This window comes from Marmota monax, unplaced genomic scaffold (genome assembly GCF_021218885.2).
Source record: "Marmota monax isolate L192 unplaced genomic scaffold, Marmota_monax_Labrador192_F-V1.1 WCK01_AAM20220418_F8-fsc00051, whole genome shotgun sequence".
NCBI lineage: Eukaryota > Metazoa > Chordata > Mammalia > Rodentia > Sciuridae > Marmota > Marmota monax.
In genome coordinates, this window is record NW_026695202.1 from 17,196,358 (window position 1) to 17,210,134 (window position 13,777).

Here is a 13,777-nt window from a genome sequence, read left to right on the forward strand (position 1 = left end):
AGCTCAGGAATGCATTGTACTCATGGATGCTGCTTTATTTTAAAGGGGCAGGTCTGGATCACCAGACAAATGAGCAGGTCCATGGGACAGAGTCTGGAAGGGTCCTGGGGACGTCGAGCTCTTTCCCATCCTGTCACAATGTTGGCCAGCAGGGAGGCTTCACAGAGCTCCTTGCTCAGTTCCGGAGGGTGGGGGGGGGGCGTCGTTCTGTGGTGTGGGCAGGACAGTGCGCGGTGGGTGTGGCTGAGTTCCATCTCCAGCTCCCCTCCACTTTCCAGGGCTCCAGCCAGGCTTGCTCCCTCTAGTGGGCAGACACCCTCCTGTGACTGAGGCCAGTCAAGGTCGTAGTTGTGCACCAAGGAGCTGCTTGTGTAGTTGGTGTCCCTGGGCCTGGGGTCAAGCAGAGGCATGTCTACATTGTGCAGGGTCATGGACACACCTCCAGCAGCTGCTCCTGGGTCCTCAGAATACCTCCTGGGCTGCAGTGACAGATGCAGTACTTGCTCCTGTGGTGTGGAAGTGTCTCTGCACCTTCCAGCACTGTGGGGTCAGCTGGCTTCCTGGGCTCTTGCTGCAGGAGTGAGGGCAAGTGGGTTGGGAGTTCTGTCTTTGCATCATCAGCACATTCCTGAAATGGTGTTAAGTTTTCTAAATAAATCTCCTTTCCTATTGATTTCCATTAAAATTCCTGAGGAAAAAAAATTATTTTCTTATTTTCACAAGAGGTTGTGTGAGCGTTATGAAGTGCAGTGGTGTGTGTTCATGACGAGAAAGACCTCCTTTGGGCATTATGGGTCAGGTGGTTTAGTGGAGGTGCGGTTTCCTGAGCCAAAGTGACACTCCAGGAGCGTCATCAAGTGTGGCCATCCTTCACGACTGGCCCAGATGCCACCGTGAGTCTTGTTAGACTTGACCCATCAGCCTCTGGTCCGTGGGGCACAGTGCCCCTTCCTTGGTTGCTCTGCCTCCTGGCCTGGCCTGCAGTAGCAGGTGCTCCCTCTGTGTGGGAGGTTGGAGAGCCAGCAGCTGCAGCCTGCCGCCTGGGGTCCTGGCACAGCCAGGTCGGGCCCCCTGTCTTGCTCTTGTAGACCATTTGGCCTGGAGTGTTCCCCACCTCAGCCCACCGTTGTTTGACTCACTGATGGCTGTGAAGCAGAGTCCTCAGGTAGCTACAAAGGCACTGCTGGGCCTCAGGCTGCAGGGTGGCCCAAGAGTGCTGACTGAGAGGAGGCTCACCAGGTGGCTTGACAGGAGGTGGCTGCTGACTCAGCACTCCAGCATGGATTCCTAGACTGGGCTGCAGCGTGCCTCTGTGGTTTCCTGGTTCAGTCTGGAGAGCAGGGTAGGGATGGGTGCCCTGTGAAGTGGCCCAGACTTTAGTTTCTCATCCTGCCCGCCTTTGCCACTGCGGGGCCCTGGGTCCTCCAGCTGGCAGGTGAGGCAGCCTTTTCTCAGCTGTGGAAGGCTGACCTGTACCACACCTGCCGTGAGAGGTGGGGTAGCTCAGACCAGGAGGCTCTGGGTTGGAGGAGGCCCTGTGTTCACTGCCCCCCAGCCGGCTCTTGTTCTTTTCTTTTTGTCTTTTAAAACTTACTGGAGAAGTTGTGCCCTCAATTGAAAGCCTATTATTCTGGGCTTATACCTGGCCCAGTGCAAGTATGGTGCACTCGGTTCTCTGCTCCTGCAGAGGCCGAAGGTTTCTCAGGTATCTTAAATGTGTGTGACTATGCCTGGTCTTTGGGCAGATAAATCTGAGTGGTGTCTGATTCTGCGTCAGCAGTGGTTTTAATGCCAGGTCGATGGGATCGTGTCTTTTCCTTTTTAGCATAAATCCTGGGACAGAGTGCTCTTTCAATCAAGAAGAGATGTTTTCATAGGATTCATCTGTAGGTCTGCTGTCGACATCGCTACGGAAGGTGCTCAGCAGACACCAAGGTCCCCTCTTCTGCTCTGATGGGACCGGGCCCTTCCTGGTGATTTCCCAGCACACCTTGCCCTGGCACACAGGGCATTGTGGGGAAGTCTTTTCAGTTTGAAAGATGACAGTAATTACATCTGCCTGCTCATTCATTATACAACACCCTTATTTCCAGTGAAGTGGAAATTTCAGTTTCAGAACTATTGCTAACCAAATTACCTTTATCAGTGAAAGAGCATCTGCTCACAATTACTTATAAAATGGAAAAAAACGAATCTTTTCAGCATATACATTCGCAGCTCTGATGTATATAAATTGAAAGTCAAGCCTGGAGTTCAGCAGTCCATTTTTCACCCTGTTCAAAACAGGAGGCAGCCCTGCCAGACATTCATTATGCACATTAGAAGGTGGCTGGAGATGGGGCTGGTCCACTTTGTCACTCTTCCTTACCTGCTTCCAGAGAAGCTCGCAACCAGTGGAAAATGGGCCCCTGCCTGTGAACAAGGACGCTCTGCAGCTCATTCTAGGATTGCGTTCTGTCGTATGTCCTAGCCTGGCCTTGTGCTGCGCTGCCCGTGCCCCTTGCTGCACCTCACTCAGGTTCCCGATGGGCGTGGCACTAGCCTTTCAGCTCCTTTCAGGAGAGAGGGCAGGCCAGGTACTGGGTGCTCGTACTGGGGGAGTCTGGTCAAGGAGACAGCTCGGAGGCTCGACTCTCTTGTCCTCCCTGCCTCTGTGGTGTCTAGCTCCAGGGCAGGAAGCAGGCCTTGCATTCCCTGTGCCTGCCCTGAGAGGCAGCCTGGGTGTGGGGCCCAGTGGATCTCTGCTGGGAGAGCTGAAGAGTGGAGAGCCTTCCTTTCCCCAGGGCCTGGCTGTGTCCTCCCGGGTCATCACTGGGTTTGGGTTTCCCTCCTTGGCTGGCGCTCTTGCACATGCCGACTGGGCTTTGCTCTGTGGAGGGTGATGACCACGTCTAGGTGCTGGTTCCCAGAGGCCCAAGGTTGGGGCTGTTCCACTGTTGGAGGGGGTAGTTCTGGGTCCTGTCTCCACTCTGTGCTGCCATATGCACAACTTTGGACAGGTTGCCTTGCAGGTGAGGGCCAAGGGTCCCCTGGTCAGGGTATGAGGCATGTGACCCTGCAGGGAGCTCTGTGAGGGAGATTGTGCAGTATGTAGGTCTCTGTGCCCTGGCTGGCGTGCACTCCTTGCCAATTCATCATCACCAGAGGAAGGCTGGGAATGGGCGGACGGCTCTTCAGCCTCCTACGGATGAGCAGTGCAGAAGTCAGCAGCCACTCCACTAACCATGCCACCACTGCCGTGGCAGGACCTGACTATGTCAAAGAGTGTTGTGACAGGCGTCTTTAATAATCTGGACCCTGCACTGACTCCACTTTTACTACCGCAGCTCAAGGCAGTTTCTACCAGTGTTAAGCAGCCCTCTGGCATTCTACCTTTGGGATATCGGTTCTCATGCATTCTTTCTCTCTACCTGCACATAGACACCGTGGTCTGCTAGGGAGAAATCAAGTCCAATTTATAAGAGAGGCCTTAAAGCAAGCACTCACCTGCACCCCTTCCACATGCACAGGGCTCAGGTGAACGACACTGTCAGGTCTTACCCAGTAAATAGAGACTTTCTGGAGGTGGGGAATCTCTTGGAGACTGAGCCAGGCCTGCCCACCAAGAGCTATGTGACTCCTGCACCAGCCTCTCTCAAGAGTCACAGGACTCGGGCAGGAGTCACAGTTCCCCAAGCCTGGCAGGCACTCTGCTGCACACTCGGGCCCATCACAGAGAAGGTTGACATCTCCAGAACTGGAAAATAAACAGCTCTGACGCACGCCCAGAGGCAGGCGGCACCTTTCTAAGACAAACTGGCCAGAAACAACCCTGAAAAATTAAATGTGTTTCTGGAACATCTGTCATTGAAGTAACCTTATGAAACAGTGAAAATCAAGCCTCCATGCTCTACTTGCAGCCTCAAAGGCATCAGGGCAAGAAATGGGCCTGCTCCTAGCCCTCCCCGGTGAAGATGGATTGGTAAGGAGTGCACACCAGCCAAGGCATGGTCCCCTGCCATTCTGCACCAGGCTCCCCTCCACAGCTCCCTGCAAGGCCGTATGCCTCCCACCCTGACCAGGGGACTTCAGCAAGGCAGTCTGTCCAAAGGTGTGTATGTGACAGCAGCTGAGTGGAGACAGGACCCAGGAAGGCAGAGCTGCAGAATGGGAGTGGCCACCTCTTGGGCACACCAGCCCTGGGAGCCCCAGGAGCAGTGCTTTCACCACACCCCTGCATGCCACTTTGAATCCCCCCATCATCCCTGCTGGTTCCAGGCCCCGGTTTCCTCTGGGAAGCTGTCCCTGTCACTGTGGCCTGTTCCTCCCCAAGTAGCCAACTGCCTGTTCTTTCCCATTCCTGTCGTCTGAGTAAAAGACCTTGTTCAGAAAGTTCTCTTGGTCTCCAAACTGCTGGTTTCCAGATATTGTCAGAGTTGAATTTCACATGGGCTGTTGTGCCCCACGTCAGTGCACCGGGCTGTGGTGAGGCTGTCAGTTCTAGAGGGCTGTATCCTTGGGGAATGGACAAAGGTCAGGGCTAGACAAGGAGCCACCTTGGGGGCTCAGGTTCATTTTATAGCTGCAGATAATTTCAACTAGAAACAATTTTTATAAATATATTTTTGGCAGTGCTGGGGATCCAGGGCCTCATCTATGCTAGGCAAGTGCTATACCTTTGAGCTACACTCCCTAGCCCCTTTATATTCTTTAAAAAAAAAATTGCTTATATAGAAACACGCAGGGTCATCTGTCATGTTTGCATGGAAGTGTTCTAGATCTCTTAAAGCCAAACCAGGGCATGCCTATGATCCCAGCTACTCAGGAGGTTGAGGCTGGAGGATCACAAGTTCAAGGCTAGCCTCAGCAACTTGGTGAGATTCCATTTCAGAATAAAATAAAAAAGGACTGATAATGTAGTTCAGTCATAGGGCATTATTGGGTTGGTTCAATCACCCAAACAAAAACAAAAACAAACCAACAGAAAAGAATCCCACCCTGTCTGTAGGAAATGAGTAGGAACTGCACCCTGTAAGCTGCCCTGTTGCCTGGCCTCCATTCCACCTACTCCCTGACCTAGTACAATGTCCATGACTGGCCCTCTGCTGGGCCTGGAATCTCTCTGTCCCTAACTTTGTTCTTGCAGAGGCAGTACGTGGTGGGCATATGGGTACTTCTGGGCCCCCCGTTGGCCTGGGCCAGGGAGCCTCCTTGATGCTCTCCTCTGGGGTATCACGGCTGGTGCAGCCCCCAGCACCTTGCTCCCAGGCTGCTGCAGGAGCTCAGAGGAGTTGTTGCTCCTCTCTTGGCCCCTTCTGTGGTCTTTCCCTGTCTCATTTGCATTGATCTTGAACACTGGATCCTTTCTGCCTAGCCAGCCTCCCACCACCTTCTCTTCTCCGCACCTACCTGTATCAGTCTGTTTTTTATTACTACGGTGAAATATTGGAGGCTTGACAATCATAAGGAAAAGAGTTTTATTTAGCTCACATTTCTGGAGTTCAAGGACAGCACTGACATCAGCTCGGCTCCGAGGAGAAGTCATTTGTAGAAACCCGGAAGTCTGTCTTTTATGTTGGCCTGGGTGTGCCCAGATCTCTTAATAAAGCACAGCCAGACACGTGCCTGTGATCCCAGCTTGGGAACTCGTGTGAGAGGGAGAGATCCACACCCAGGACCTCACCTCCAGCACAGGAGCCCTGTGGATACAGACCACATCCAGCTGTAGCACAGCCCCTGACCAGGTGTCCCGCTGCCCTGGCTCTGGTCAGCTGAGGATGGCAGCAATTGGGGAGGAGGGTGACAGTGTGTGGACCTGGGAGCATGTCAGGGGGGTGGTGGCTCTCAGAGGGGCTGGGGCCGGACGTCGGGGTCTCAGGCTTGGCCTGGTGAGAGGGAGGATCATGTGGCTGAACTGGCTTGGCTCTGGGGATGCTGGTTGGCGACACTTTGCTTTCAGAGGCCCTGCTATCTTCAGGAGTGCCCCAGACTAGAATCCAGAGGCCACCTGGCCATGTCCAAGGACATGTCAGTGGGCCTAGGCACAAAGGAACATTTTACCTGAGGAGGGTGAAGGTTGGCCAATGTCCTGCACTCTTGAAGCCCTATCACCCTGGACACCAGCCTGGGTCTGGCAGGGCTGTCGGGTTGGGGAAAGAGGGCCTACTTGTGGGCTATCCAGATGTGCAGGCTTCCCTTGTGTGCTGGACTCAGGTCTGCCCAGGTCACAGGTGTCTTCACCATCCCTGTCACTACCCCCCCCCCCAACCACCATCATCCATCCCCCCAAGAAGGGTGGGCTAGGAAGGCTTGTGCAGTGTGAGCTGTTGCTGGGGATGTGCTGGTTGACCGAATGGGGTTCAGGGACAGGGCCTTGGGGGTCAGATGGCAGCTGTTGTGGCCTACAGAGGGCTCCCCTGACAGCCTCGGGGCCTGTGTTTGTTTTGTGCAGAGCAAGTGCACCGGCACCTGGACCAGCACGAGGTGCGGTACCTGCAGTTCGCCTTCCGCTGGATGAACAACCTGCTGATGCGGGAGGTGCCCCTCCGCTGCACTGTGCGCTTGTGGGACACGTACCAGGTGAGCCCTCCCCGCCCACATGAGCCCTGCATTTGACTTTAAGGGTCCTCTCAACTGAAAGAGTCTTGAAGGAGGTGATTGTTGGTGTTCCTGCTATTTGACCAGGTGTAGAACAGGGAAAAGGACTTCACATTGAGCCACTTGTCACTGGGTTTTACTTTGACCACTTGGTGACAGTGACCCCAATACTCACCAGCAAGTCACCTTGAGCTGAATCCTGGGAGCACAGAGTCCTGCTCTCACCCAGGATGTGCACTGTGTGTTCTCAGTGACATATGGTGGAGACCCAGAAAGTCCTAGGCAGATTGGTACAATATGACATTTTCTGCTCTTTACCTGCTTTGGTGAAAATTGTTTTTCTAGGGGATTGTGCTCTCTGGGATGGGTCTCCTCTCCCTTGTGTGTGTTGCTTGTTCTCACACCTTTATGCTTGCTCGCCTTGTCTGCTGAAGCCGTACCCGCTGCAGGGTTGGGTGCCATCGCTCACCATTGGTGCAGACTGTAGGCGCCATCATGTTGGGCTGGGAGCTGGGAACCAGCCTGCTGCTGGTATGCGTGCTCAGCTTGAGGAGGCAGGCGGTTGTGCTGTGAACTTACCCTTCATGGGTTGTGTGCTGGGCTGTGCACAGGGGCATCTGGGGGTGGGTGTTGGGGTGTCTGGGAGAGGGGCTTCAGAGAACAGGTGTTTATGAGGCAGTAGAAATGGGTTGGAATCCAGAAATGAAACCCGGCACATGGATGTGTGTGGCAGAGAGTATTTCTGCAGGGTAGCTTTGCCCTTCTAGGCATTTGCAGTGCCAGAATTTCTGATGAGTAACCCTAGTGGGTGCCTCCAACCTTACCTGGGGCTGTTGAGCCAAAGCAGCCATCAGTCTAGGGCTGTTGTCCGCCATTTGGGGTTCTAGGAAACACAACCTTACTTCTTGTGAATTGCAAAGGCTCTGCATTTCTGTGGTTGGTTGGGCGATTCAAGCCCAGGTCCCTCTTTAAGCAGGGTTCCTTATAATGCCATCCCCATCACCAACAAATGATAGTGACTCAGTTGTTTCTTGAAGAACCAGGAGCTGGATCAGCTCGCCCACATCCTCTGCTACTTCCCTGAGACACCTAGTAGGTATTAAAACTTTGAGCACGATTATGGCCTCTGCATTGAGTTAATTTTCCTCAAATTAAATTTTGTCATGAATTGACTCATTTGTCCCATGGACTCATGAACTGATAGTACCTAGTCGTAAACCTTTTCATCTCTTAAAAATTGGGGGTATTTCTATTTTACAGGACCAAGTAACCATGAAATTGTATAGCATCTTTTGGCAATGAAGATACATCGCAATCATGGGAGGCCAGCTGAGTGATAACTCTACCCTAAGCTGGGGTGTTTGTTGGCTGGCCATGATGGCTTTCAGTGACTCTTTAACCCCTGACGAGGTAGCTTAAAATTCTCTCGGGACACATATCAAAGAACGGTTATTGTTGAGTCCCTACCCTGTCCCAGGATCCCGACTAGAAGTGGTCTGACATGAATGGGGAGTGTCATCAGAAGCATGGAAAGACACCAAGGGGACATAAGCGGAGAAGGCCCCGCTCCCCTGGGGCTCTGCATGGGTGTGGTGGCTGTGGGTAGGCCAGGACCCCAGCTCCCCAAGAGCCCGAGTCCCTGAGAGCCCTGGGGTGCTGCATAAAGGCCAGATGCAGCTTCGCCGGAGGCCCCTCCAGCCATGCCCTCCACAGGGAAGGGGACCTTAGGTTGTTCCTTTCGCTCCTTCCCCTGGTTGGACTGCGTTGTGGGGTGAACTGCTTCTTTCTCTCACCAGCTCAGCCAGGCGCTCTTGTTTTCCTGGTTTACATGATGCCGGCTCCCTGCCCCAGAGGGTGTTTTCTAAGGCAGTGGGCACATGCCCGTGGGCAGGCAAGGGGGCTTGTTTTAAAGGGAGTGAACTCGGGGAGGTGTGGGGTGCAGAGCCTGATGGAATGGAGCTTCACATTGAGCCACGGGAGCCTGTTGTGCTGGGTACTTGTGGACAAAGCTGTACTTGTTCCGGGGACTCTGAGCGCAGGTCCTGCTGCTGGCAACCCTGCTGGCCAGCAGGCCTCCCAGGAGGCCTTGGGCATGCTTCCCACAGACACTCTCAGCTCAGTTCTCTTCTGCCCTCACTGTGGTCCAGTGCCTAGGTGTTGGCTTGGGGTGCTTGCTTGTGTCCACTGTGTGGGATGGCCAGGATGGAGGGAGGACGGCCTTGAGCTGGCTGACATGGTGACCTTCTGGGTGCCAGTGGAGTGGAATGGCCTCCTTTGAGAGCTCCTGTTTCCTGGGATCAGTGTGCATAGAGGTCAGGAATGCCCCAGCTTCTCCTTAGCATCAGAGCTGAGAAACCTTCTACCTGGGACGACCCCAGCATGTGGCCCTCACTCTTTTGTCCCAGAGAGCAGCCATGAAAGGAAGTACCCTGCAGGGGGGAATGGTGTCTGTTACTGTCCCTGATGGTGTGACTCCAACAGCGCAGCAGCTGGTCTGCACTGCTGTCTGCAGAGGAGCAGCATATTGACTGGCAGGTGTTCTTTTTGACTCTAGTTAATTCCGAAATAAACTTGTTATTTTAAAGGTCAGGACTAGGGGAACAGAGTGAGAGGAGCCTCCTTAACTGCTGAGAGGTGGGCCAATAAGACCTGGCCAGGAGGACAGGCCCTGAACAGCCCCAGCGAGAAATGCACAGCTTGTGTGATGCCTGTCTTGGGTGGTGGCCACCAGCCTCGTTCCTCCCTCTACATAAACCTGTACCAGAAATAGGCATTGAGTGTGTCCTGTGTGCCAGCACTGAGCTGGGCCTGGGGCACAGGAACAAGACAGAGAAGTCTATCCTCACAGAATACTCCTTGTGGGAGGAGAGCAGATGTGTAGTGGAATGACCCTGTGGACACTGCTGACCAAGGTCAGGGAGCAGGGGATCGTGTGTGGAGAAGGAGGCAGGGTGCAGAGTCATCGTGAGTGCAGAGCCAGAGGAAAGCCAGGCTGTGAAGTTGAGGGCAGCTGGGAGAGGCAGGGCCTGGAGGCAGGAGCACGGCTGGCCGCTCTTGCAGTTTCCTGTGGTGGTGGGAGGGCTGCATCCAGGACAGAGGGCGTGGGAACTGCCACTGGGTTGGGGAACTGGCAGCCTCCTGGTGCATGTTCCAATGGGAGGGAGGGAGCCAGGTAGATATCTAGGGAGTGGAAACCCTGCGCCGAGGGAGCAGCAGGTGTCAAGGATCCTCATGTTGGCCTGTCCTATAGTAATTCATGTGTCAGGGCCATGCACATGGTGTGATCAGAGCTCAGTGTCATGTGAGCTCATGTTCCCTCCCCACAGGTATAGGCCGTCACATGAGGGAGTGAGTGGCCGCGGACACCAATAGGCATGCAGGGCTCAGTGTTCCCCTTTGTTCTTTGCTCTGCCAGCTGAGGGTCTAGAAGCCACCAAACCTAAGTAGCAGTGAACACACCCTTTCCTAGTGTTTTAATCAGCTGTTTCACCGTTGTGACCAAAATACCTGACAAGGACACACAGAGAAGAAAAAGTTAACTTGGGGCCCATATTTCAGAGGTCTCCATCCACAGACAGCCGACTCCATTGTTCTGTGCCTGAGGTGGGGCAGAATATCCTGGCAGAAGGGTGCAGAGGAGGAAAGGCCAGTACAGGGCCACCCGGAAGCAGAGAGAGAACTCAGATCAACAAGGACAAAATATGAGCCCCAAAGACACACCCTCAGGAACCCCCTTCCTCCAGCCACTCCCCACCTGCCTACAGTCACCTAACAGTTAATCCTTATCAGGGAGTTAATGCACTGGTTAGGTTAAGGCTCTCATAACCCAATCATTTCACCTATAAATTACCTTGCACGGCCTCACATGTGAGCTTTAGGGAGATAACTCACATCACCCAGATATAGGCTTTTGATACTGTTCTCCAGCAAAAGAACCCAGGCTCCCTGGAGAAGTGACCGGTCCTTGGGGAGCAGCTTGGAACACCTTGTAGGGCCAGGGAGCACAGAACTGCTCAACCATCCACTGTGAACGGGCATCCAGGGGGCCCAGTGGCAGAGCAGAAGAATCATAACAAAGTAAATAAAGTAGAATGGCACTGTCACCCCAAGTATAAACTATATAAACAAAGTATTCACGAATCCACAGTGAAAGTGACCCCTGGTTGAATAAACTGATAAACTGGGAGAAGGTAGGTGCGGAGGTAGATACTTCCCCTCTTGATTTGTGCTGTGCAGAGTGACCTTGCCCAGAGAGCTCAGTACAGATAGGGGAAAGGAATGCGGCAGTGGAGATGCCTTCAGCTGCACAGCCAGGGACGGAGGAGAAGGACGCTGCTCCCTGAGACCTCTCCTCCCCAAAGCCCTAGACCAGCCCAGAGGGAATCACTGGACAACTCCCCGGGAGTTATATTCTAGAACATAGCTGACCAGCAGTCCTCAAAACTGTCAGGTTCATCCAAGGGCAGTTTGAGGAATTGTCACAGGCCAGAGGAGCCCAAGGAGAAATGATGATTGCAGGTCGTGTGGGGCCCTGGAAGGTGTTCTGGGACAGAAAAAGAACATGAGGGGAAAACCAAGGAAACCTGCATGAGAGTGGCCCTGAGTCCACATCAAGGCCAAGGTTAAGTAGTCATGAAGAAACAGGATGACTGGATGGGGCTCTGCCGCCGCCTTGTCCATCTGACACTCTGATGTGGGCCAGACTCCGTGTGCTCCTCGTATCTTGAAGATGGCCTCAGAGGATGTGTGCAGGACTGGAGATGAGTCCTAGGTGTGTTGGGAAGCTTCTGGAGCAGCCAGCCCCTCTCCGTGGTGTGGGCTGGACCTGATGGATGACTCCTCCCCGTTCACTCTTCTCCTAACTCTTTAGTGAGCTGCTCCAGGGAGAGGCCCATAGGGTGAGGAGTGGTCTTCCCACCCACCAGCCATTGAGGGCCTGAGGCCACTCAAGACATGTGAGCGAGCTGTGAGATGGAGCTTCCCCAGCTCCAGCCTTGAGGTGAATCCCTGCTGATACCCTGATTATAGCCTGAGAGACCCAGAACCAGAGTCCACCGCTGTGCTCCGATTGCTGACTCCCAGAAACACCCAGGTCTTCATTGCTTATGCCACTTGAGTTTACGTGACTCCTGCAGCAGTTGGTAGTTACATGCTAGGTTTTATCATCACCAGTGGTTTAAGTAGCATTTACAGTTGCCCACGGTAGAAGGGGGAAGGGGAAGCTTCTCACCTGTGCGTGCATCCCAAGGGCATTTGGCCTGGTTGTGACTTCTTCTGGGTCATAGTTGAGGCAGGAAGTGGAAGCGTGGGTGCTGTTGGGCTATGAGATGTGGGCTGTGAGGTTCGGTTGGACAGGTCCCTGAGCTGGGGCACTGCTCTCAGTCCTCAGCACCCTGTGAGCACAGTGTAGGCTCTATTAATACTTTTAAATGAAAACTTCTTTTGGCAGAGGTCGAGGTGGTGAGTGGGCACCTTCTTTTCGACATGGGCCCAACCTGTCAGTATCAGGCCATGAAATTCCATTTACATTGTTATGGGAAATGCAGGTCAGTTCTGATAACCCTTTATGGAGCTCAGAAGAGGCACACCTGCTGATGACATCCGCCCCCCCACTGTCACCAGCAGCCATCCTTCTGCTCTGTGGGAGACTGAGGGTCCCAGACCCCCTGACTGTGCCTCAGGAAGTATCCTGCTCTCTCCTGGGAGGATGTCCTGGTTTAGATGTGAGGTGTCCTCCCCAAAACTCATGTGGGAGACAATTCAAGGAAACTCTAGGGGTGAGATGATTAGATTTGAGAGGTATTGCCTAATTAGTGGTTAATACACTGATATGGATTAACTGGGAGGTAACTATAGGCAGTAGGGTGTGGCTGGAGGAGATGGGTCACTGGGGGTGACCTTTGGTGTCTTTTTTTTTTTTTTTTGATACTGGGGATTGAACTCAGGGGCACTCAACCACTGAGCCACATCCCCAGCCCTATTTTGTATTTTATTTAGAGACAGGGTCTCACTGAGTTGCTTTGCACCTCACCGTTGCTGAGTCTTGCTTTGAACTTGCAATCCTCCTGTCTCAGCCTCCAGAGCCGCCGGGATTACAGGTGTGCTCCACCACGCCTGGTGGCTTTGGTGTTTATGTGTGTCCCTGGTGAGTGGAGCGACCTCTGCTTCCTTGTTGCCATGTCTTGAGCTGCTGTGTTCCTCCCCACCCTTCCAGCATGACATGCTGCCTCACCTGGGCCCAGATCTGTGGAATTGGCTGTCTGTGGACTTGAGATCTCGGAAACCATGAGCACCAAATGTTTGTTCGTGTCAGGTCTTTTGGTCACAGTTTTAAAAAAGCTGACTAAAACAGAGTAGATGGGGACATAGTTGTAGCCCTGTGTGCTGCTGGAGACAGTTGGCACTAGGGCATAGGAGGACCCTGCCTGGGGTGCTGGGGAGGCATGGTAGCTGGGTGGCAGCTGAGCAGGAGGAGGTGTAGTGGAAGGGTGGGCCAGGGGTATACTCCAGAGGTCAGCACGTGCTGGGCACAGAGCCCACCCAAGAAGTGACTGCAGGGTGGTTTGCAGCAGGTGAGAAGTGCATACCAAGGTGCCTAGAAGCAAATGGGCACAGCCTGCCCTTGTCAGGCAGGCCTGGGTGTGGCTGTGTTGGGTCATTTGGGTGTCAGAGCAGGAGATAGGCTTTGAGCCCAGTACCTGCTGGACTCTCTGCCTGCTATGCCTAGGTGACAGCTGTCGGGCTCTTCTGGGCCTTCCCCTGGCAGCACAGTGCTGATTGCATGGGAACTGATGGATTGGGTTAATCTAATAAACCCAGAGAAGCAGGTCTTCTTACAACATACTTTTTCATAAGCCCATTAGGATTTGAGGGCGTGAGCTCTTCATGCCTGCCCTCCTGCAGGAAGCAGGCATACATCACTGTCAGAGGCTGGGATTTAGAAATGAGAGTATGCAGCAGGACTTGACTCACTGCTGATAAGTTTGCAGGGAGGAGCCGGAGAGGGTGCACCCGCACTTGGAGTGGCAGTGCATCCGTGCCTGGGGTTTAGAGAGGTGTGTAAAGAGCATCTGGAGCGTGGGTGGGACTGTGAGCCCGCCTTTCCTCATCCTCCCATCGCGTTGGGTTTTAGCAGAGCTCCTTCTGGGCTTGGGAACTACAGAGGAGGCGTTTTCTTCCCTCTGCAGCTCTGGCTCACCCC

The 13,777-nt window shown here is 53.7% G+C and overlaps 1 protein-coding gene across 3 annotated transcripts in view; it reads left to right on the forward strand.

Annotated features, from left to right (window-relative positions):
• Tbc1d22a (TBC1 domain family member 22A) overlaps positions 1–13,777 on the forward strand; it is a 311,077-nt gene that overhangs the window by 211,317 nt on the left and 85,983 nt on the right. For all 3 annotated transcript variants that reach the window (XM_046429244.2, XM_046429243.2, XM_046429242.2), the window contains one exon: positions 6,431–6,558. In XM_046429244.2, coding sequence (XP_046285200.1) covers positions 6,431–6,558 — 128 coding nt within the window. The remainder of the gene's footprint in view (positions 1–6,430; positions 6,559–13,777) is intronic.